Source organism: Hypanus sabinus, chromosome 8, assembly GCF_030144855.1.
Source record: "Hypanus sabinus isolate sHypSab1 chromosome 8, sHypSab1.hap1, whole genome shotgun sequence".
NCBI lineage: Eukaryota > Metazoa > Chordata > Chondrichthyes > Myliobatiformes > Dasyatidae > Hypanus > Hypanus sabinus.
Window position 1 is genome coordinate 112,218,295 of NC_082713.1, and position 25,540 is coordinate 112,243,834.

At 41.4% G+C, this 25,540-nt stretch overlaps 1 protein-coding gene across 3 annotated transcripts in view; it reads left to right on the forward strand.

Moving 5' to 3' along the window:
- ttc41 (tetratricopeptide repeat domain 41) overlaps positions 1-20,968 on the forward strand; it is a 77,206-nt gene extending 56,238 nt beyond the window's left edge. For all 3 annotated transcript variants that reach the window (XM_059977625.1, XM_059977623.1, XM_059977624.1), the window contains exons 14-17: positions 12,647-12,796; positions 18,044-18,177; positions 19,819-19,945; positions 20,023-20,968. In XM_059977625.1, coding sequence (XP_059833608.1) covers positions 12,647-12,796; positions 18,044-18,177; positions 19,819-19,945; positions 20,023-20,680 — 1,069 coding nt within the window. In that variant the 3' untranslated portion in view covers positions 20,681-20,968. The remainder of the gene's footprint in view (positions 1-12,646; positions 12,797-18,043; positions 18,178-19,818; positions 19,946-20,022) is intronic.
- The last annotated feature ends 4,572 nt before the right edge of the window (positions 20,969-25,540 follow it).

Genomic DNA, 25,540 nt, shown 5'->3' on the forward strand with positions numbered 1-25,540 from the left:
CTTGCTTGCTTCTGTCACAGACAGCCTTGACGATGTTGAGATTAGGTGTATGTGGGGGCCATACCATTTGTTGCAGAACTCTTTGTTCTTTTTGCTGAAGGTAGTTCTTTATGACCTTGGCCACATGTTTGGGATTATTGTCCTGCTGCAGAATGAATTTGGGACCGATCAGATATCTCCCCGATGGTATTGCATGATGGGTGAGAGTTTGCTTGTACTTAGTATTGAGGATTCTATTAATTCTGACTAGATCACCAATTCCATTTGCAGAAATGTAGCTCCAAATCTGCTGGAAACAATGTGCTTCACTTTTGCCTGCAGACACTCATCCATTTTAATGCTTTCCAGCTGTTCTATGATAAACTGCCTCCTGTTTGAGCTGAAAATGCCAAATTTTGACACTCAGTCCAGAGCAGTTGCTGCCATTGTTCAACACTCCAGTCTGTGTGTTTTTGTGTGTAGGTGAGTCTCTTGGCTTTGTTTCCACTTTGGAGGAATGGTTTTTTGTGGCAATTCTTCCATGAAGACCACTTCTAGCAAGACTTCTCCAGACTATAGATGGATGTACTTGGGTTCCAGTGGTTTCTGTGAGTTCAGAGCTGATAGCAGTGCTGGACTTTTTCAGATTTAGAAGGGACATCAATTTGATGTATCTCTTGTCTGTTGTACTCAGTTTACATGGCTGACCACTATGTTTCTGGTTGCCAACCTTGCCCGTTTCTCTGTGCTTCTTCAGAAGAGTTGGACAGCACATCTTAAAACTCTTATCTGTCATGACATTTCTGCTTGGGAGAAACCTTGCTGATGCAGAATGATCACCTTGTGACTTGTTGCTATGCTCACTCTTGCCATGGTGTAAAAATTGATGATTTGAAGGTTAAACTGTCACATCTGACACACCCTTACCTTTCAGTTGTTGTTCTGTGGCAAACCAACTAAAAAGGTGCATTACCACCACCTATCTTTTAGTTTGGTTGTCCTTCTACATCCGTTTTTGTTTCAGTTTATCAGTTTAGTGCATTCAACTCTTTATGTCATTGATCATTCGCACCCATTTTTATCTTTGTTTAATCATACACTGAACTGTATAGCTACAAAGTAATCAAGTTTTTACTTCAAAAGTAGTCTATTAATTAATACGTTACTTTCTTAAATGAAATACAAAAATTGCATTAACATTTTTTTTGGAAAATGAATGGAAATTTAAACTGTGCTCTTTTCTACCAACACATTAATGGAGAGGACAAAAAAAAATCTGAAACAAAATCTATATAAAAAGTTTAGGGTGTAAAAGACTTTTGCTTAGTACTGTAGATCTCCCGACTCCCAAACATCAGAATTGTAAGGATGATAGTCCAGCAGTGGACAGACAGATGCTTATGCAGTGCCAGTAGCATGATCCCTCTGTTTCATTTTGTGCACAGAATAAAACACCACAGAGGAGTGCAACCCCCTCAGCCCACAATGTTGTGCCAATTTTAAACCTACTCTAAAATCAATCTACCACCTCTCTCCTAAAGAATCCTCCATTTTTCTGATATCTATCTTAGAGCTTCTTAAAATCCCCTAATGTATCTGCCTCTACCACCATCCCTCCCAGGGTGTTCCATACACTCAGTACTCTCAATGTAAAAAAGTACTTTCCTCTGACATTCCCCTTATTCTTTACTGCAATCACTTCAAGATCGTGCCCAATCATATTAGCCATATCTGTCCTTGAAAAAGTCACTGACTATCCACTTGATCTTTGTCTCTTATCATCTTGTAGATCTTGATCAAGCCATCCTCCTTTGCTCCAAAGAGAAAAGCCCAAGCTCATTCAACCTATCCTCATAAGACATGCTCTGTAATCTAGGCTTCCTCCTGGTAAATATCCTCTGCATGCTCTCTAAAACTTCCACATCCTTCCTATAATGAGGCAGCACAATATTCCAGGATTGATAATGAAATATTTTCTTAACCGTTATATTCATCTGTCTTCCTATTTTCAAGCATTAATTTTTAAAATAATTTTGTTTAGAGATACAGTGTGGAACAAGCCCTTCTAGTTCACCGAGCCGTACCACCCAGCAACCATCGATTTAACCCTAGCTTAATCACAGGGCAATTTACAATGACTGATTAACTTACTAAATGATACATCTTTGGATTGTGGTAGGAAATTGGAGCACTTTGAGGAAGCCTGTGTGCAGACAGGAAGGAACGTTTAGTCTTGCTTACGGAGAACGCTGGAAATGAACTCTGAACTCCGATGCCCCATGCTGTAATAGCGTTGCACTAACCGCTGCTCTACCATGGCACCTTAATCTGGACATAATACTGTGTATCTCTGGACATAAATGTCAAAGTTGCTCCACTACACTTCTCAGTATTCTTCTCTATATTTTCCTCTTGTTTTATTTGCCTTCCTAAAGATGTTGTATCACCAGACCAGCTCATTGACAGTTCCCTGCAGAAAAGACTTTCTTCCTCACTTTAATCACATGGCTAAGAATCACTTGGCTTCATCATCTAGTATTCTATTAAACATGGCTCATATGCTGTCTAAATCATTTGTATATAACACAAACTGAAAGGCACTTAGCACAAAGCTCTGGAAAATCTCACTATGAAAAGCCTTTAATCTCCGAAATAACTACTGGCCATCACATCCTTGCATGTTGCCACTGAGCCACATTTGCATTCAATTTCAGTTTGTGTTCATGTGCTTTTACTTTTCTGATCAGTTTAATATAGGAAAACTTAACAAAATCCTTGATAAAATAAACATAGACCATATATAATGACTATCAATTGTCCTCTTTTCTCTTGTTTCTTTTGGCCCTCTGCTCTCTTGTCAAAAAATGATTGTTCACATTTTTCCCTTAACAAATACTATAAGACATCAGAGCTGAATTAGGCCATTTGGTCCATCGTGTCTGCTCCGCCATTCCATCATGGCTAATTTATTATCTTTCTCAACCCCATTGTCCTGTCTTTTCCTGTAACCTTTGAAGCACTTGTTAATTAAGAACCTATCAACCTCCCCTCCATTTTAAATATTCCCTCCTCATTTGTCTGTGGGAATGAATTCCACAGATTTACCACCCTCTGGCTAAAGAAATTTCTTCACATCCTGTAGAGGAATGTTCTTCTTTTCTGAGGCTGTGCCCTCTAGTCCTAGACTTCCCCATTATAGGAAACATCCTCTCCACACCCATTCTATTTAGGCCCTTCAATACTCAGTTAGTTTCAATGAGATCTCCCTCATTCTTCTAAACTCCAGTGAATTTTTCAGTAACTAGAGAGCACTGGAAAATGAGTAGACACTGTCATAACAGTCAAAGGAAATTCATCCACTTTTAAAGATGCTAAACCTTTTACATTTTCTCTTTCTGTGTCTTTGTTTGATCTAGTACCTCATGCCATTCTCCATAACTACATCCGCATTCTTCACTCTTCTATGAAGTTGGGTATTCATCGGTCTCTGCAACATACTAAGTCTCAGAACTTTCTCCTTTCTTAGTTATCTTACAGTTTTTTGTGTAATTATATAACATTTTGATGTTTTTTTTATTTTATCTGCTTTTCTTATATACTTTCTTAGTCTTCTGAATATCCTTTACAATTTGATTTCCACTCTCTACATCTCTTGGCTTTTAGCTATGCTGAGCTTTGTGTCCAGTGTCTACTTCCACATTCTGTATTGTTTGCTCCTTAGCCACAGGGGCTCTGGATTTGGGAATGCTACCATTTTAGTCTTGGAAATATAATTATAATCTTATTCCTGTTTTTTATAAATCATGTAACCCCTTGGGAATAATTAGCACTTCCTTTTACTCTATGGAACTTGCAGAGACATGGTATCTCCAATTACTTACACAGTAGTAAGTACCCGTATTTGCTTGATACTATTAACCTTTTAATCTTTTAAATCCTTTTTCTCTCCCCCTCTTTTACCAAGTCTCTTTACTTGCTTATGGCCTGTCACATTTAGTGTGGCATGGTAGCCTTGTGGTCAGTAAGAAGCTATTACAGCTCAGGGCAACGAGTTCAGTTCTGGCGTCAGTGTGTAAGGAGTCCCCCCGTGGAATGCGTGGGTTTCTGCTAGTTGCTCTGCTTTCCTTCCACATAGTATAAAGAAGTACCAATTAGGTTAATTAGTCATTGTAAATTGTCCTATGATTAGGTTAGGGTGAAATTGGGGTTGCTGGGGGGCACAGCTCAAAGGACCTGAAGAGCCTATTCTGTGCTGTATTGTTAAATAAATAAATATACTATTTATTACATGATTACATTGTGACAAGATTACAGACCCATTGGTGAGATAGCTTGTTTATAACATTTTTCTGGTTAGATTTCTGTTATAGCTTGTAACTTGTCACAAGCAGACAGATATTAAACTGAAAGGTTGCTATTTTTAGTGGTACTACTTTTCACTTGGGTTATTTCATGTTTCTCTTTACATCTTTGTGGAAAATTCAGTTAAAATGACTGTTCAGAAACATTGTACACCTACTCCTCAATTCAGATTTGCTTTATTTAAATTATGTGACGAATGTTTAGCCTGAAGGTCACACTTTGATGTATAATTTACACTGCTTAATTCAAATTAGTGAGCAATTTTGAGGCCATTCTATATTAGTTATTAGTAATGATTTGTAAATGAGGCAGTAAATTCCTTTTTAATCTAGCTCTGGGACTACATTTGCCTGTAATATGCCTCAGAAGTGAATCATGACAGAATTATTATGTGCAATTACATCAAAATCTCCAATAATATTGTTTAGCATACAAACCTTGATGGGTTTTAGCATTAACATTAAAATGTATAAGAATATAAATGATAAGAGTAATTGTAATACTTACGCAGAAAATTGCACACAATTGTGAATGCAAATTTAACCTCTATCCTCATCACAGAAATTGATATTTAATCAAACCTACTTGAAGAAAGGTTCCTTAAAGTTGTCATAGCTGGGGGAGGTAGTGGGGATAAACTCCCACTACCTATTAAATGCTCCAAATGGCGTATGTCTCAAATAGCCCCTGACAACCAAGTCCAACTCCTAGTCTTCACATGTGGCTCCTGGCCCAGCGGAACCATGTCTACTGACAGGAGAAGGAGCAAAGGCAAGTTACTAGTGACTTTAAATCAGTTACTTTGGGCAGATGTGGCTTATTAGCTGTGGTTGAAAGCTCATCTAGGGGAAGGAAAACCCTAATCTCAAACCTTTGCTGCCTTGCGGCTATACTCAGTCATGGAGAAGGCTTCAAGAGTAAACCACGAGGAAGAGACCAGAGCTGGAGATCCTAAGGCAGTCCTACGTTGAGTTCAACATTTACTGGCAACTGGTGATGCCGCTGGTGCCAGACTGTTCCTTTAGATTCATCAGCTCCTGAGAGGAGAGGAGGAGCCTGCTGCATGGGCTTGCTCTCCATATCATACTGCCCCAGCTTGCACATCACATAGACAGCTGGGATGCAACATCCATGGTTAACTCCGATACCAATGGAGGGCCTCACTTGAAGAAAATTAATTATTTGACTTAATTGCCATTATCCTACTTGTAAATTATTTTAATTTTAGCTTGATCCATGAAAATTGGTTATCACATTTCCCTCACTACAGTAAAAGCTCTGAACTTCCTTACTTGTTGTAGTGTCCTTGAAATGTCCAGTGTTTAAAGGTATTATGAAAGCTTTAAGATTATATTAATAAACCATTCAGTTTTTTCTTCTCTTTGGATCAAAGAGAGATAAAAGGATTTATTTGTCACATGTACAGTGAAATACGTAGTTTGGATCGAATCAAATTAGTGAGGTAGCCTGCAAGTGTCACCACACTTCCTGCACCAACATAGGATCCCTGTGTAGGTTTTCACAAATAAAATGGCAGAGGCATTCTATGTTTCAGAAAAGCCCAAGCAACTCATTTGTTGAACAACATAAAACTGAACTCAAAGAGTGCCAAAAACCCTTTATGTAATTATGTTATCACATCAGATCAGCCTCTTATAGTAAAACCCCAACTCAATCTCAGTGGTTGTGAATTATGTTATCCTACACAGGTCCCCCAGAATTCACTAAAACTAGCATTGTGAGCCTGTCCGAAGCTGGTTTGAGTCCTATGTTCCAAGGATGGAGGAACATCAGATGCCTCTGCTGGCCAGAGGCGCGTTGACGTGCTCATGGTCATGTTGTGTCAGCAGGGGCATGTTAGTGGAATCTTCCAAATCTTGGTGGGCTGGTTTAAGGCAATCCAGTGAAATACGTTAAGGTTTACCTCTCTTAAATGACAGAAGTCTTTTCTTCCTCTTCCAAAACATGGAACTGGCCATCGTATGGGGGCCTAAGGGGATATTGGCGTGCATCATAGTGGACAAAAACAAACAAGGCAGAATGCAGGCCAGCAGGAACCCTTAAGTGCTGTATGCCATGATGGGAGGTAGGGATAGGTGAAAAGGAATTGAGTTTACCATGGAGGGTGAAAAGCTGTTGAGAGGCCGACCCAGCAGTCATGGCGTAAGGAATGAAATCACTTTACACTTGTAATGGCTGTCCATATACCAACTCAGCCACAGATGCCAGCAGGTTCTCTTTTGGAGCTGTTCTGAGCTCCAGCAGAACCCACGGGAGACAATCATGCCAGTACTCAGCAGTCAGGGAAGCCATCAGGGCAGCCTTAAAGGAGCGGTGAAACTGCTTGTATAGGTCATTGAACTGTGGGTGATACACCATGGTGTGGTGTAGCCTAACACTGAGGTCCTGGTTCATTGCAGCCCAGAGGTTTGATATGAATTGGGTACTGCGGTCAGAGGAACTATTAGATGGGGTGCCAAACTGAGCAACCCAGGTGTTGATGAATGGTTAAGCCATATCTGCGGCCTTTGTCAATGCTAGGGGGATGACCTCTGGTCACCAGATAGTGAGGTCCACCATGGTATGGAGGTGTGTGAGGGGGGAAGAGAATCATCAGGGTCCACATTGACATGGTCAAACTGTCACTTAGGGACCTCAAAAGGTGCCAATGGTGCCTGGACATGATGGTTCATTTTTGCCTGCTAACATTCCAGACAGGCTGCAGAATAATCATGCACCTGCTTTTGAAGGCCATGTCACACAAACTTCAGTGGAACCAGTTTCTGTGAGGCTTTCTGGCCCAGATGCAAGAGGCCATGGATGGACTTAGTCTGCCTCCAGTTTGCAGGCGCAATGGGGCAAGGGCAACTGGTTGAGACATCGCACAGGAGAGAAACCACCTTCCCCAAACTTAATGGCAGCTAACCATAAGCCTATGACTGCAGTTCAGTAAGCTTGGACCTGAAGGTCAGTGGTTTGGTTGGCTGCCATGCAGCATAATCAACCCTATGTGCATGGCCTTAATGGCTGGCCGTGAGAGGCAATCAGCCATGGTATTATTTTTCCCCTTGACATTTAGTATGTTAGTTGTGAACTCTGATATGTAGGCCAGGTGGCGTTGCTGTCATGCAGATCAGGGGTCTAATATTTTGGCCATCGCGTGCACGAGGGGTTTGTGGTCAACAGAACGGCAACCCTCTAGAAGAAAACAAAAATGGCAGACAGCCAGATAGAGACCGAGAAGCTCATGGTCAAACGTGCTGCACTTCCTTTCGGGGGACAGAGCTGGTGGCTGAAGAAGGTAAAGGCCTTCTGACACACACCTACGACCAACTGTTCATGCACAATAACCACAGCATAGTCCGAAGTGCCAGTGGTAATGACTATGAGTGCTTTGGGGAGTGGGTGCGCCAGTATGGTCACATTAGAAAGAGCTCGTTTGGTGTCACCAAATGCCTTGGTAATGTTCCCCGACCAGTAAAGCACTTGATCGGGGTATTGCCTTTAAGCACACTATGCTGGGGTAGCATAAGTTCAGCAGCTCATGGAATGAATAAGTTCACCCTGCCTGAAAATTCCTGTACTTTTTTAGTAGTGCTACTACATCCATAATAGTGGCTACTTTTGATGGGAGGAGTTTCGTACCTGCTGCGGAGATGCAATGGCCAAGAAAGTCAATGGTCAAATAAACTGGCATTTAGCAGAGTTAATAATCCACCTGTGTTGGCTTAAGCACTCAAAAAATGTGCGGAGATAGATACACGTTTGGATTTGGATGTTAACAAGTATTCATTTAGGTAAACTAAAAGAAAATCCAAGTCTTTTAATATAAGAGTCCATCAGCTGTTGGAAAGTCTATGTAGCATTTTTTAGACCAAATGGCATGCACAGAAACTTAAAGACCAAATGGGGTTATCACAGCCATTTTGCAAATGTCTTCTGAGCACACAGGCACCTGATGGTAGCCCGTAACTAAACTGACTTGGGGAAAAAAACTGACTTTCTGGCTAACTGTGCTGAAAAGTATTGGATTGTGGAATCCGGTAGCAATTGGGGGTGATGACCTCATTAAAGCCGACCACATGGATGGCAACCACCATTAAACTTAGGGACCAAATGGAGGGGCGAAGACTAAGGGATATTCGACCAGCGTACAATGCCAAGTCTTTCCACGTTGGCAAACTCAGTCTTCACAGTTGCCAGCTTTTCTGGATCCAGTCTACACACGTGGCATGGACTGGCGAGCCAGTTGTGGGAATGTGGTGCTCGACCTCATGTTTTGTGACTGTGGGCTTGGTGAGGTTTGGGAATTCACTCAGCAGTTGAGTAAACTCACATGCAATGGTGCAAGCACTTGACAGAGTCGTTGTGGGGAACTTATTGGAGGAGCAGGGTAACAACCCAAAGGCCTTAACATCCACAAGCCGGCAGTTCTTAAGATCAACTACCAGTCCTTGGGCACACAGAAAATCTGGACCAAACAGAGGTCTAGCCAGTTTAGCCAGGACAAAGTCCCATATTTAATGTTGCCCACTGAAGCAGAGTGTCACCCGTCATGTCCTGTAAGTCTGGATCTTGCTGCCATTGGCAGCCTCCAGTGAGGTTTCATCGCTCTTTGCCTTCTCATCAATAGGTGATGCTGACAGTACACTCACTTGAGCACCCGTGTCACACAAGGAGCATTGCCCTGAACGGGTGTCTGTAATGATGTCCCTGGTAGCTGAAACCCATGGTGTTCACAGACCTCTGATGTCCTAATGTGCTGGCACTGTCGAAGCTGCAAAGCAGCTGGTACCTCCTAGTGTTCCTACCAAAGCAAGCATGGTAAAAGCACAGGCCTGGTGTACTCTGTTTCATAGGCACAGGTGTCCTTATGTTGGGTCCTTGCTGAATGAGCATATTGAGCTAGGGAAAGGAAGAGGAATATTGCATCGCTGCCCAGCTGAGTGTGGACCATCAGCCATTTTAGTGAGCTCCCTATAGTCCTTCACGGATGCATTAGCAACGGCTATGCAAACTTAATCAGGCATTTGCTGCATGAAGAATTCTTTATAAATAAAACAAGGATGGTAGTTTCTCAGTAGAGTCATCATGTGGTCCATTAGCTCTGAAAGCTTATCACTGAGGCTGAGCAAGGAGAAAACTTTGATGTGCTCAGGGTCTGATAGTCTCATATTCTGTAAAAGTAGGGTTTTCAGCAGTTGGTATTTATTGTGTTCAAGCAGAGTCACCACTGAGCAATGCTACTACTAAGAAATATCTGGTGTTCTTGGAGTGCGAATTGAGCCTCAGCTTGTACAAACCAAGCGATAGCATTTTGCTCCCAATACTCTGGCAGTTGAAACTGACTGCATTGGCCAACATGTTCAATAACTGGAATTGTCCTAGAGCATCAGGGTCACCAATGTAGGTTCACGCAAATAAAATGGCGGTGGAATTTTATGTTTCAGAAAAGCTGTACCAAGTCATTTATTGAACACCAAAAAACTGAACTCAAAGCACGCTAAAAACCCTTTACATAATTACATCAGACCAGCCTCTTAAAGGGAAATCCCTACTCAATGTCGGTGATTGTGAATTATGTACATTTCCATCAGTTATGTTACCATACACCTGCAATTTACTAACCCTAACCATACCTCTTTGGAATGTGGGAAGCTCATTCTGTAAAAGGGCTGGATGGTTTAGAGTTTGTGAAATGTGTGCAGGATAGTTTTTTTTTGCAACAATACATAGAAGTACCGACTAGAGATGGGGCAGTGTTGGATCTCCTGTTAGGGAATGCGATAGGTCAGCTGACAGATGTATGTGTTGGGGAGCACTTCGGGTCCAGTGATCACAATAGCATTAGCTTCAATATAATTATGGAGAAGGACAGGACAGGACCGAGAGTTGAGATTTTTGATTGGAGAAAGGCTAACTTTGAGGAGATGCGAAGGGATTTAGAGAGAGTGGATTGGGTCAAGTTGTTTTATGGGAAGGATGTAATAGAGAAATGGAGGTCATTTAAGGGTGAAATTATGAGGGTACAGAATCTTTATGTTCCTGTTAGGTTGAAAGGAAAGGTTAAAGGTTTGAAAGCACTATGGTTTTCAAGGGATATTAGAAATTTGGTTTGGAAAAAGAGGGATGTCTACAATAGATATAGGCAGCATCGAGTAAAGGAATTGCTCGAGGAATATAAAGAATGTAAAAGGAATCTTAAGAAAGAGATTAGAAAAGCTAAAAGAAGATACAAGGTTGGTTTGGCAAATAAGGTGAAAGTAAATCCGAAAGGTTTCTACAGTTATATTAAAAGCAAGAGGATAGTGAGGGATAAAATTGGCCCCTTAGAGAATCAGAGTGGTTAGCTATGTGTGGAGCCGAGGGAGATGGGAGAGATTTTGAACGATTTCTTCTCTTCGGTATTCACTAAGGAGAAGGATATTGAATTGTGTAAGGTGTGGGAAACAAGTAAGGAAGTTATGGTACCTATGACAATTAAAGACGTGGAAGTACTGGCGCTTTTAAGAAATTTAAAAGTGGATAAATCTCCAGGTCCTGACAGCATATTCCCCAGGACCTTGAGGGAAGTTTGTGAAGAAATAGCAGGAGCTCTGACGGAGATCTTTAAGATGTCATTAGAAACGGGGATTGTGCCGGAGGATTGGCGTATTGCTCATGTGGTTCCATTGTTTAAAAAGGGTTCTAGAAGTAAGCCTAGCAATTATAGACCTGTCAGTTTGACATCAGTGGTGGGTAAATTAATGGAAAGTATTCTTAGAGATAGTATTTATAATTATCTGGATAGACAGGATCTGATTAGGAGTAGCCAGCATGGATTTGTGCGTGGAAGGTCATGTTTGACAAACATTGAATTTTTTGAAGAAGTTACGAGGAATGTTGACGAGGGTAAGGCAGTGGATGGACTTCAGCAAAGCCTTTGACAAAGTTCCACATGGAAGGTTAGTTAAGAAGGTTTAGTCTGGAGTAATAAAATGCTGGAGTAATAAAATGGATTCAACAGTGGCTAGATGGGAGATGCCAGAGAGTAGTGGTGGATAATTGTTTATCGGGATGGAGGCCGGTGACTAGCGGGGTGCCTCAGGGATCTGTTTTGGTCCCAATGTTGTTGGTAATATACATAAATGATCTGGATGATGGGGTGGTAAATTGGATTAGTAAGTATGCCGATGATACTAAGGTAGGAGGTGTTGTGGATAATGAGGTGGGTTTTCAAAGCTTGCAGGGAGATTTATGCCGGTTAGAAGAGTGGGCTGAACGTTGGCAGATGGAGTTTAATGCTGAGAAGTGTGAGGTTCTACATTTTGACTGGAATAATCCAAATAGAACATACAGGGTAAATGGTAGGGCATTGAGGAATGCAGAGGAACAGAGAGATCTAGGAATGACAGTGCATAGTTCCCTGAAGGTGGAGTCTCATGTAGATAGGGTAGTGAAGAAGGCTTTTGGAACGCTGGCCTTTATAAACCAAAGCATTGAGTACAGAAGTTGGAATGTAATGTTAAAATTGTACAAGGCATTGGTAAGGCCAAATTTAGAATATTGTGTGCAGTTCTGGTCACCGAATTATAGGAAAGATATCAATAAATTAGAGAGAGTGCAGAGACGATTTACTGGGATGTTACCTGGGTTTCAGCACTTAAGTTACAGAGAAAGGTTGAACAAGTTAGTTCTCTATTCATTGGAGCGTAGAAGGTTGAGGGGGGATTTGATCGAGGTATTTAAAATTTTGAGAGGGATAGATAGAGTTGACGTGAATAGGCTGTTTCCATTGAGAGTAGGGGAGATTCAAATGAGAGGACATGATTTGAGAGTTAGGGGGCAGAAGTTTAAGGGAAACACGAGGGGGTATTTCTTTACTCAGAGAGTGATAGCTGTGTGGAATGAGCTTCCTGTAGAAGTAGTAGAGGCCAGTTCAGTTGTGTCATTTAAGGTAAAATTGGATAGGTATATGGACAGGAAAGGAGTGGAGGGTTATGGGCTGAGTGCGGGTAGGTGGGACTAGGTGGGATTAAGAGTTCGGCACGGACTAGGAGGGCTGAGATGGCCTGTTTCTGTGCTGTGATTGTTATATGGTTATAAATCAGAGCAACTGGAGGAAACCCACACAGTCACAGGGATAATGTATAAATACCTTGCAGACAGCGGAGGGAATTGAACCCTGGTCTTACAGCTGGCATCGTAAAGTGTTGCACAAACCACTACACTGCCATGCGCCCCACAAAGTCTACTTCTTAGAACATAATTAATCTTGACCATCCTTTAAAAATTTTTGATTAAAATAATTTCTCTGTGTTCTTAGGATACATGTAGGTAAATTTTCTGTGGCTGAACAATGTTTCCAAGAGGCTTTGAATATCAAGCAGAAATGGTATGGTGAATTGCATCCCCTTGTTGGTGAGATATTAGAACATTTAGGAGATCTGTTATCCTGTTCAGAGAAATCAGAAAGGTAATTGCTGCATTCAAACAATTTTTCTATATTCAAGAAAGTGTTAAGACTTTTGCAGCCAAAGTTCAATGTGGTATTACAGAAAGGTCTTTATTGGATAGTCCTAATCTTTCACGAAAAGTTATCATCATGAAATATTAACTGTTTCTCTCTCTACTGATGATGTCTGAATTGCTGAGTATTTCTATTTCCCATTATAATCCACATTTCCAGTATTTGCCTTTTGTTTATCAGATATTTTAATATAAAGCACTAGTAAGTCTTCTACTAAGTTGTAGAATGAATTTAAGAAAACTAGGGCTTAGTTGAAGGCACGATAAATAAGATTGCAGAAAAGTAATGTCAACCAACAAAACGGGAGAGCATTTTGGAGATAGTGATCATAATTCTATCTCCTTTACCATAGTATTGGAGAGGGATAGGAACAGACAAGTTAGGAAAGCGTTTAATTTGAGTAAGGGGAAATATGAAGCTATCAGGCAGGAACTGGGAAGCATAAATTGGGAAAAGCTGTTCTCAGGGAAATGTACGGCAGAAATGTGGCAAATGTTCAGGGTATATTTGTGTAGTGTTCTGCATAGGTACATTCCAATGAGACAGAAAGGATGGTAGCATAAAGGAACCATGGTGTACAAAGGCTGTTGAAAATCTAGTCAAGAAGAAAAGAAAAGCTTACGAGAGGATCAAAAAACTAGGTAATGAAAGATATCTAGAAGATCTAGCAGGAAGGAGTTTAAGAATGAAATTAGGAGAGCCAGAAGGGGCCACGAGAAGGCTTTGGTAAGCAGGATTAAAGAAAACCCCAAGGCATTCGACAGGTATCTGAAGAGTAAGAGGATAAGATGTGAGGGAATAGGACCAATTAAGTGTGACAGTGGAAAAGTGTGTACGGAACCAGAGGAGATAGCTGAGGTACTTAATGAATACTTTGTTTCAGTATCCACTATAGAAAAGGATCTTGGTGATTGTAGTGATGACTTACAGTGAATTGAAAAGCTTGAGCATATAGACATTAAGAAAGAGGATGTGCTGAAGCTTTTGGAAAGCATCAAGTTGGATAAGTCTCTGGGACCAGATGAGATGTACCCCAGGCTACTGTGGGAGGTGAGGGAGGAGATTGCTTAGCCATTGGCAATTTTCTTTGCATCATCAATGGGGAAGAGAGAAGTTCCAGAGGATTGGAGGGTTACAGATGTTGGTCCCTTATTCAAGAAAGGGAGTACAGAGCCTAGGAAATTATAGACCAGTGAGTCTCATTTCAGTGGTTAGTAAGTTGATGGAAAAGATCCTGAGAGGCATCATATGATTAGGAATAATCAGCATGGCTTTGTCAAGGGCAGGCCGTGCCTTACAAGCCTGATTGAATTTTTTGAGGATGTGACTAAACACGTTGATAAAGGTAGAGTAGTAGATGTAGTGTATATGGATTTCAGCAAGGCATTTGATAAGGTATCCTATGCAAGGCTTTTTGAGAAAGTAAGGTGGCATGGGATCCAAGGGGACCTTGCTTTGTGGATCCAGAACTGGCTTGCTCACAGAAGGCAAAATGTGGTTGTAGATGGGTCATATTCTGCATGGAGGCCGGTGACCAGTGGTGTGCCTCAGGGATCTGTTCTGGGACCCCTTATTTTTGTGATTTTGATAAATGACCTGGATGAGGAACTGGAGGGATGGGTTAGTAAATTTGCTGATGACACAAAGGTTGGAGGTGTTGTGAATAGTCCGGAAGGCTGTCAGAGGTTACAGCGGGACATTGATAGGATGTAAAACTGGGCTGAGAAGTGGCAGATGGAGTTCAACCCAGATAAGTATGAGGTGGTTCATTTTGGTAGACCATATATGATGGCAGAATATAGTATTAATGGTAAGGCTGTTGGCAGTGTGGAGGATCAGAGGGATCTTGGGGTCCGAGTCCATAGTTCACTCAAAGCTGCTGCGCAGGTTGTCTCTGTGGTTAAGAAGGCATATGGTGCATTGGCCTTCATCAATCGTGAGATTGAGTTTAAGAGCTGAGAGATAATGTTTCAGCTATATAAGACCCTGGTCAGACCCCACTTGGAGTACTGTGCTCCATGTGGAAACCATAGAAAGGGTGAAGAGGAGATTTACAAGAATGTTGCTTGGATTGGAGAGCATGCCTTATGAGAGTAGGTTGAGTGAACTTGGCCTTTTCTCCTTGGAGCAACAGAGGATGAGAGGTGACCTGATAGAGGTGTAAAAGATGATGAGAGGCATTGATCATGTGGATAGTCAGAGGCTTTTTCCTAGGGCTGAAGTAGCTATCATGAGAGGGCACAGTTTTAAGGTGCTTGGAAGTAGGTACAGAGGAGGTGTCAGGGGTAAGTTTTTTTACGCAGAAAGTGGTGAGTGCGTGGAATGTGCTGCCGGTGATGGTGGTGGAGGTGGAAATGATAAGGTCTTTTAAAAGACTCCTGAATAGGTACATGGACCTTAGAAAAATAGAGGGTTATGGGTAACCCTAGGTAATTTCTAAGGTAAGTACATGTTTGCTACAGCTTTGTGGGCTGGTGGGCCTGTTTTGTGTGGTAGTTTTCCTATGTTTTTGTGTACCTTTATTGGTAGTGGCAATTTGAAAAAAGTCAATGGGTGAAATTGTTTTCCTGGAGCAGAGGGGATCAACATAACCAACATAAACATCCCGTCCTTACACATGTAAAAAGTCAAAAATTCCTTTCATCCCACAGATGCTGCTCAACCCATTGATTTCATCCAGCAAATTGCTTGTTGCTTCAGATTCCAACATCTGCAGTCTTGTTTCTCTAAGCACATTGGTTGCCAAACATTTTAATTCCACTTCCCATTTCTGTTCCAACATGTTGGTCCATGGCCTCCTCCTGTGTCAAGATGAGGCCACCTTCCCTTGGTTGAGGAGCAACATCTTATATTCCATCTGGGTACCCTCCATCTAATGGCATGAATATCGATTTCTCCTTCAGTAAAACAAAATCTACCCCCCCCCCTCCACATTTCCCACTCTGACCTTTTACTTTTCACCTGCCTATTATTTCATGGTGAGTCCTCTCCTCTGTCCCTTTACTTCTCACCTGCCTATTACTTCCCCCTGAGTCCCCTCCTCCTTCCTTTTCTCCTCTGGTCGACTCTCCTCTCCTACTAGTTTTCTCCTTTTCCAGCCCTTGATCTTTCCCATCCACCTGAATTCAACTGTCTCCTTCCTGGCTTCCTTCCCCTGCCCCACAGTTTTCTTCTCTATCCTGAAGAATGGTCTTGGCCAGAAACATTGACTGTTTGTTCGTTTCCATAGATGCTGCCTGGCCTGCTGACTTCCTCCAGCATTTTGTGTGTGTTGCTTTGGGTTTCCAGCATCTGCAGACTTTCTTGTGTTTATCATTATCTTACTTTGTTTTGTAGCTGTTATAGAGTGGCAGCTTTTATTCTTCTCTAGCACTAGGAATATTCTTCAGCAGTGACTGGAGTAAGAAAGTGGGATAAGACAGAAGATCAGAAGACATAGGAACACAATTAGAACATTCAGCCCATCAACTCTGTTCTGAGATTCCATCATGACTGATTTATTTTCCCTTTCAACTTAATTCTCCTGCCTTCTCTTCATAACCTTTGATGCCCTGACTAATCAAGAACCTATCAACCTTGCTTTAAATATACCCAATGACTTGCCTCCACAGCCATATGTGGCAATGAATTCCATAGATTCACCACCCTCTGGTTAATGAAATTCCTTCTCATCCCTGTTGTATTCTGATCCTGTAGGTTAACCTTTAGGGAATCCTGCAGAAGAATTCCCAAATCCATTTGCACCCCTGCCCACCACTTTCCCTGCTCTTTGATAGTCACTGGGCCCCAACATGGCCCACAATGCCAATCATTCCTCATGCCAATGCCGACATCTCTTTGCCACTCCCTCTCTCTATCTGGACTGGGCATCTAGAACAGCAAGAGTATGGGAGGAGGCATTAAAGCAATGTTTGTGGCATGCTATAATTCAGATGCAGATTTACTTATGTACATTGAAATGGTGAAATGTGTCATTTGTGTTAGCAACCAACACATTTGGTGGGGGCAGCCTGCAAATGTCACCACACTTTCCAACATCAATATAACATGCCCACCATGTTTAACAGAACAACACAAGCATCAACAAAAACAATAGTAATAGCAACAACAAAACAGAACAAACCAACAACAGCAAAGTAAACTCCTTTCCCACTCTCACACCGACCCACTCACACAAAAAGACAGATCTCTGCCTCTAACCCCAGGACAGGCTGCTTCCAGGCCTCCAGTAATGGCCCTGGACTCTCAGATGCATAGACATCAGGCATCCAATCTCCTGCCCCTGGCCAGGACTTGGAGATTCACAGACAATGGGCTTCTGACCTCTGGACATGTTGACCAAGGGGCTTTGAACCTCCACCTCCAGACTCACTGCCCTCTGGACTTCAACCTTTGGCTTTGCCCTCTGGATTTTGCTGACCTCTAGGTATTGACCCCAGGATGTTTAATTCATCTTATGCTTCAGGGCCACAAATATCTTCACAGTACAATTACTTGACCTCTTTGATAGTGGTCTACCTTAATTTAAATGTGTCTTTGATGCAGGTTTCGTAATAGAACTGTAACAATGAGAGGCAATGTGGTCTCTCAAATCCGTAGTGTTCAACAAAATCAAAATATTTCTCGTTAATTTAGACCTTTCCTGAGTCATTGCAAATAAGTAGTGCCAGGTACGTGGAATTTTAAGAGCCTGGGCAATTTAGCTTGAATAAATGGTTTTGTTGAATGAAAATGGGAAATATTTCCCAAATAGATCATAATATAATAAAAAATAGGAGCAGAATTGGATCATTTGGCCCATTGAGATCATGACTGATTTATTTTCCCTCTCAACCCTATTCTCCTGCCTTCTTCCTGTAACTTTTGATGCCCTGACCAACCAAGAACCTATCAGCCTTGCTTTAAGTAGACCCTGTGACTTGGCCTCCACAACTGTCAATGGCAATGAATTCCACAGATTCACCACCCTCTGGCTAAAGAAATTCATGTTCAATTCTGTTCTAAACATCAAACTAGGAAAGCAGGACAAACAATACACAAAAAATGGAAATGCAATACTTGCTTGCCCATCAAAAATTAAACACACATGGAAAGACATCTTGAGAAAGTTATTCATTACTGTAGTTGGTATTTGCTGAGAGCTTTGAATATACGGAGAGAAGTGTCTCTTTGCTCTCATTTCTTTATTTGTAGCTTTGACAGGAGTCAAGCAGAAGAGATTTACAGACAAGTGATCAAAATTCAAGAGGAAAATATGCGGCTGGCCACATCTCTTCGAATTAGAGATCAAATCAATCTTAACAGAGCCCTTGCAATTTTTAAACTAGGTATGATATCTGTATATTTATTCTGTCATTTTCTTTTTATGTACAAATATAATTACATCATAGAGTTTGTAGTTGAAGTATAAGATGCTTTATTACAAATTCATAACTTGTCCACGTCATTTAATAGAACTGACTGATTTAAAGTATATGTATACAAACTAGCAACAGAGCTGAGAGATTGAAATGATCTCAAAAATGCTGGAAATAAATACAAGAATCACAAGACCATGAGAGATAGGAGCAAAATTAGGCCATTCAGCCTACTGAGTGTGCGTTGCCATTCTATCATGGCTGATCCATTACCCACATCAACCCCATTCTCCTGTCTTCTTCCCGTAATCTTTGACACTCTTATTAGTCGTGAACCTATCAACCTCCACTTTAAATATACCAAATGACTTTGCCGACACAGTCATCTGTAGCAATGAAGTCTGTAGATTCACCACCTTCTGGCCAAAGAAATTCATCCTTATCTCTGTCCTGAAGGGATTTCCTGAGAATACTGAGCAGACCAGTCGTTTTAGAATTTTAGGTGGGTGGCCTTTCATAAAAATTGGGAAATTTTGGAAGGGAAACAAGTATTAAGCTGTAGCAAACTGGGGGAAGTCTGCATAGAGCAAAAGGGAAGGTCTGTGAGAGGGTGGAGATGAAAGATTGAGTGAATCAAGCAGTAACGATCATTAGAATTGTTTAAAATGGAGGTAGATAAAATTATAAAAGATGTTTGAATTGAGGAACTGGTACAGAGGAGGAGTTGAGACATAGAGATGAAGGAACTATGACAAGGGAATAGCATTTTTACCTGTGACAGGTGGGAAGAAGTATAGTTAAGAAAGCAATGAGTGTCAGTAGGTTTATAAAAGATATTGGTCCCCAGAAATGGAGACAGATATTGGGAAAGGAGAGAGAGGTGTTAGAAATAGATCATGTGGGTTTACGGGCTGGGTGGAAGTTGGGGACAAAGTTGATAAAATTGACAGCTTAGCATGGGTGCACAAGGCAGCACACCAATGCAGTCATCACTGTCATGTAGAAAGTTATGGGGAGTCTTACTAGTGAAGGCTTGAAAAATAGTCTGTTCTATGTAGCCAACAAAAAGACAGGCATAGCTGGGACCCATGTGTGTGCCAATGGCTGCACCTTGGGTTTTGAGTTGTTGAGTGTGAGGACTATTTCCACCAGAAGGAGGAGGGTGATGATGGAGAGATTTGTCTAGAGGCCTTTCAATATTCAGTAGGTTTCAATGAGATCCCTCCTCATTCTTCTAAACTCCAGTGGGTGCAAGCCTAGAGTCATCAAACCCTCCTCACACGTTAACCCTTTCATTGTTTTGTATTTGGGGTATAAACTATTGAAGAGACAGCATCCAAAGCTTATATGAGGAAATCTGCAGATGCTGGAAATTCAAACAACACACAATGCGTTCCACCAGTATTTTATGTGTGTTGTTGATCCAAAGCTTATGTTTTTTTCTTTTTTGTCTTACTTTCTTGGAATTGTATTCATTAACAATTTAAAGGTAATGAAACAAATTTCGCAGATATGGCTATGGAGGAGTCAGGGCAGATCAATTCATACTGTATATAGAGATAAAATCTCTGTTCTATATGAATATTCATATGTAATTACTTTTCTAATTAGGTAAACTTCTACAAAATGATGTAAGTTATAGGGCTAAAAAGAGGGCAGTAGAATGTTTACGCCAGTCATTTGACCTGCTAACCAAGATGCTGGGTTCAAGTCATCACCTAACAATGGAAGTTCGAAGGTATGAAATCTATGGATTTGGTTGGTCATTAACTGCATATAAATTCCTGCACCTCACCAATTTTATTTTTGTCATAGGTTACTGAAAAGTTCAGAGTTACAAATCCACAAGGATTTTACTTTCTTTAAGAGGCCAGCAGCCTCAAACCCTGGAAATTCTTTAAGTGTACCAACATCAAAGGAAAATGGGCTAACCAGTTCTCGTTTCACTTACAAGCAGCTTCAAGCACCGAAGAACAATCTTAAATCAGGATTATCAGCTGGCAAACATCATACCAGTAGCCAGACAGTAACCAGTTTAAAGCCTGCAGAAACGATAGACAAGACACAAAGAGATGTGTGTTCGAACTTAAGGGCTGATGTCTTATGTGAGCAGGATAGAAAGGATGCTATTTTGGAACAGGAGAATTTGGTCAACTCGAGATTGGCTTCAAATGTACACATTTGCAAACGTGACCTTCCTCCAAGGCCAAGTTCATTAATGGTACGGCAAGGAAATAGATATCCACCTATGAACAGGAATTCATCTGCATTTGCCAATACCCGTGCCAAATCTTCCTCAGTCTGCAGGCCGTTAATGACTTGCAAACAGTCTACATTTGAGTGTGGCATTAACATTTTGGTACCACCTTCAAGAACCAAAGTGGCTTCAGAAAAGATAATTTGCTTGGCATCATTCATCCTGGCTGCATCGAACTCTCCAAAACCATCGCTGCCCCAAAAAACATGGGATTAGAAAGAATACTGGGATGGCTTGAAGTAAGGGACATGTTTCTCTGCTGGTGTACATTGCCATAAGACAATAGGAATTAGGTCTTTACCAGATTTTTTTTCTTAATTGAGGTTTTCTGTATACAGTATTCTGATTAGACTATTCATGAAAGACCACATATTGTAGGTGGAAATAGAACAGGAGATTTGCAAAGTGAGTTAGCCAACATCATTCTTAAATTCTTGTTGTTCACTAGTGAGGTTCTGTTATCATAATTAAAGAACTGAGTAATAAAAATGTGATTAAATAAAATCTTATTTTCTTTATCATTGAAACTTAACATACCACAAGGGATACTAAAAATTGTGAAATGCCATAATGTGAGAGAAATTTGGATTTAGTTGCTGTTGCTACAACTAAATATGTGCAAACGTTTCTGTCATTTGTACTCATCACCTCCACATTTGACTTTTTTAAGTCAATGGAAATAAGTGTGCAAGGGTGAACACTTCTGGCAGCTACTACTTTTGCACCCTAGTGACTAAATACAATTTTTCACCTTCTATGAAACTTCTAGTTAGAATAATCTGCAGATTAAGATACTCACTGCCATAGGGCAGGAGGTACAAGAGACTTGGGTCCAACACCACCAGGTTCAGGAACAGTTATAACCCTTCAACCATCAGGCTCTCGAACCAGAGTGGATAACTTCACTCACCTCAACTCTGAACTGATTCCACAACCTATAGAAGACTCATGTTCAAGAACTCTACAACTCATGTTCTCAATATTATTTATTTACTTATTCATTTATTATTATTACTTTTTGAATTTGGAATGATTGTCTTTTACACATTGCTTGTTCATCAGTCTTTGTGTGTAGTTTTTCATTGATTCTATTGTATTTCTTTATTCTGCTGTGATGTCTGCAAGATAATGATTTTGGTATAGCGGTTAGTGTGATGCTATTACAGCTTGGGGCATCAGAGTTCAGACTTCAATTCTAAAGCCCTCTGCAAGGAGGTTTTACATCTTCCCTTTGAACATGGAGATTTCCCCGGGTGCTCTGGTTTCCTCCTACATTCCAAAGATGTACCAGTCAGTAGGTTAATTGGTCATTGTAAGTTGTCCTGTTAGGGTTAAATTTGTGGGCTAGGTGGCACAGCTGGTGGGCCAGAGCGGTCTATTTCACACTGTACTTCTAAATAAATAAATAAAATGTAAATATAAAAGGTTAAGGGGTGGTGCAACAGTTTAAACCATTAAAGTTCAGATGAACAGATAGAGTGGAGATAATTTGTCCTTAGTTACTGTACGTACATCTACACTGACTAAACACTGTGTAAAGCTTGCTGAAGTCAATGAGCCAGTCACTGACATCAGGAAGGGGTTGGTACACAGAATGTGGGAGGAAAGCAGAACAGCCAGAAGTAACCCATGCAGGCATGAGGAAAATGAACAAACTCCTTACAGGCGGTGCCAAGAATTGAACCCAGGTCACTTGTGCAGTAACGCGTTATGCTAACCACTAAACTACCTTGTGCTCCTGCCTATATCAACCGTGCTGACTTTGAGACAGTTGAGAGCTTCAAGTTCCCAGAGAAAACATCACCAATAGCACTGTCCTGGTCTAATCACATAGACACTACGGCTCAGAAAGGTCACCAATATCTCTACTACCTCTGAAGGCTAAAAACGTTTGGCATGTTCTCATTGAAACTTACTAAATTTTATCGATGCACCATAGAAAACATCTTACCTGGAAGCAAAACAGCTAGGTGTGGCAGCTATTCTACATGTGATTGCAAGAAACTGCAGAGAGCTGTGAACACAGCTCAACACATCACGGAAGCCAGTCTCCCCTCATGGAACACACACAAAATGTTGGTGGAACGCAGCAGGCCAGGCAGCATCTATAGGAGTCCTCTCATGGTCTCTGTCTGCACTTCTCATTGCCTAAGTAAAACAGCCAGAATGTTGGTACCAACGACATAGGTAGGAAAAGGGAGGAGGTCCTGAAAACAGACTACAGGGAGTTAGGAAAGAAGTTGAGAAGCAAGACCTCAAAGGTAGTAATATCGGGATTACTACCGCAGTGAGTATAGGAGTAGAGTGAGGTGGAAGATAAATACTTGGCTGAGGGATTGGAGCGGGGGCAGATTTACATATTTCTGGATCATTGGGACCTCTTTTGGGGTAGGTGTGACTTGTACAAAAATATCGAGTTGCACTTGAATCCAAGGGGGACCAATATCCTGGCAGGGAGGTTTACCAAGGCTATTGGGGAGAGTTTAAACTAGAATTGCTGGAGGGTGGGAACCAAACTGAAGAGGCAGAGGAAGGGGCTGTTGGTTCACAAATAGAGAAATCTTGGAGATAGTATGAGAGGGAGGATAGGCAGGTGATATAGAAGGGATGTGCTCAGACCGATGGTTTGAGATATGTGTATTTTAATGCAAGAAGCATCATGAACAAAGCGGATGAGCCTAGAGTGTGGATCAGTACTTGGAGCTATGATGTTGTGGCCATTGCAGAGACTTGGATGGCTCAGGGGCAGGAATGGTTACTTAGAGTGACAGGTTATAGATGTTTCAGAAAGGACACGATGGAGGCATGGCACTGTTGGTCAGAGATAGTGTCACAGCTACAGAAAAGGAGGAAATCATGGAGGGATTGTAACTGAGGATTGTCTCTCTGTGGGTAGAAGTTGGAAACAGGAAGGGGTCAATAACTCCACTGGGTGTTTTTTATAGATCACTCAATAGTAACAGGGACATAGAGGAGCAGATAGGGAGACAGATTCTGGAAAGGTGTAATAATAACAGGATTGTCGTGGTGGGAGATTTTAATTTCCCCAATATTGATTGGCATCTCCCTAGAGCAAGGAGTTTAGATGAGGTCGAGTTTGTTAGGCGTGTTCAGGAAGGTTTCCTGACACAATATGTAGATAAGCCTACAAAAGGAGAGGCTGTACTTGATCTGGTATTGGGAAAGGAACCTGGTCAGATGTCAGGTCTCTCAATGGGAGAGCGTTTTGGAGATAATGATCACAATTCTATCTGCTTTAATGTAGCATTAGAGAGGGATAGGAACAGACAGTTAGGAAAGTGTTTAATCGGAGTAAGGGGAAATATGAAGTTATCAAGCAGGAACTTGGAAGCATAAATTGAGAACAGATGTTTTTAGGGAAATATATGGCAGAAATGTGGCAAATGTTCAGGGGATATTTGCGTGGTGTTCTGCATAGGTGCGTTTCAATGAGACAGGGAAAGGATGGTAGGATGGTAAATTTGTCATTTAAAAAATATTGGATAGGTATATGGACAGGAAAGGAATGGAGGGCTATGGGCTGAGTGCAGGTCGGTGGGACTAGGTGAGAGTAAGCGTTTGGCACGGACTAGAAGGGCCGAGATGGCCTGTTTCTCTGCTGTAATTGTTATATGGTTATATATGGTTCAGGAACTGTGGTGTACAAAGGGTGTTGAAAATCTAGTCAAGAAGAAAAGCTTACAAAAAGTTCAAAATATAGGTAATGATAGAGATCTAGAGGATTATAAGGCTAGCAGGAAGGAGCTTAAGAATGAAATTAGGAGAGGAGGCCATGAGAAGGCTTTGGAGAGCAGAATTAAAGAAAACAACAAGGCATTCTACAAGTATGTGAAAAGCAAGAGGATAGGATATGAGAGAATAGTGCCAATCAAGTGTGACAGTGGAAAAGTGCGTATGGAACCGGAGGAGATAGCAGAGACACTGAATGCATACTTTTCTTCAATATTCACTACGGAAAAGCATCTTGGTGATTGTAGGGATGACTTAAAGCATATTGAAAAGCTTGAGCATATAGGCATTAAGAAAGAGAATATGCTGGAGCTTTTGGGAAGCATCATGTTGGATAAGTCTCCAGGACTGGATGAGATGTACCCCAGGCTACTATGGGAGGCAAGGGAAGAGATTGCTGAGTCTCTGGCAATGATCTTTGCATCATCAATGTGGATGGGAGAGGTTCCAGAGGATTGGAGGGTTGCAGATGTTCCCTTATCCAAAAAAGGGAGTAAAGATAGCCCAGGAAATTATAGACCAATGAGTCTTACTTCAGTGGTTGCTAAGTTGATGGAAAAGATCCTGAGAGGCAGGATTGATGAACATTTGAAGAGGCATAATATGATTAGGAATAGTCAGCATGGTTTTGTCAAAGACAGGTTGTGCCTTATGAACATGATTAAATTTTTTGAGGATGTGACTGAATACATTGATGAAAGTAGAGTGGTAGATGTAGTGTATACAGATTTCAGCTTGACTTGACGACTTGAGAGCAAGGCGTTTGATAAGGTACCCTATGCAAGGCTTATTGAGAAAGTAAGGAGGGATGGGATCTAAGGGGGCCTTGCTTTGTGGTTCCAGAATTGGCTTGCTCACAGAAAGCAAAGAGTGGTTATAGATGGGTCATTGACCAGTGGTATGCCTCAGGGATCTGTTCTGGGACCCCTTATTTTTGTGATTTTGATAAATGACCTGGATGAGGAAGTGGAGGGATGGGTTAGTAAATTTGCTGATGACTCAAAGGTTGGGGGTGTTGTGGATAGTGTGGAGGGCTGTCAGAGGTTACAGCAGGATATTGATGGATGAAAAACTGGGCTGAGAACCCAGATAAGTGTTAGATGGTTCATTTTGGTAGGCCATATTTGATATCAGAATATAGTATCAATGGTAATACCCTTGTCAGTGTGGAGGATCAGAGGGATCTTGGGGTCCGAGTCCATAGGACGCTCAAAGCTGCTATGCAGGTTGTCTCTATGGTTAAGAAGGCATACAGTGCACTGGCCTTCATCAACCGTGGGATTGAGTTTAAGAGCCGAGAGGTAATGTTACAGCTTTACAGCACCC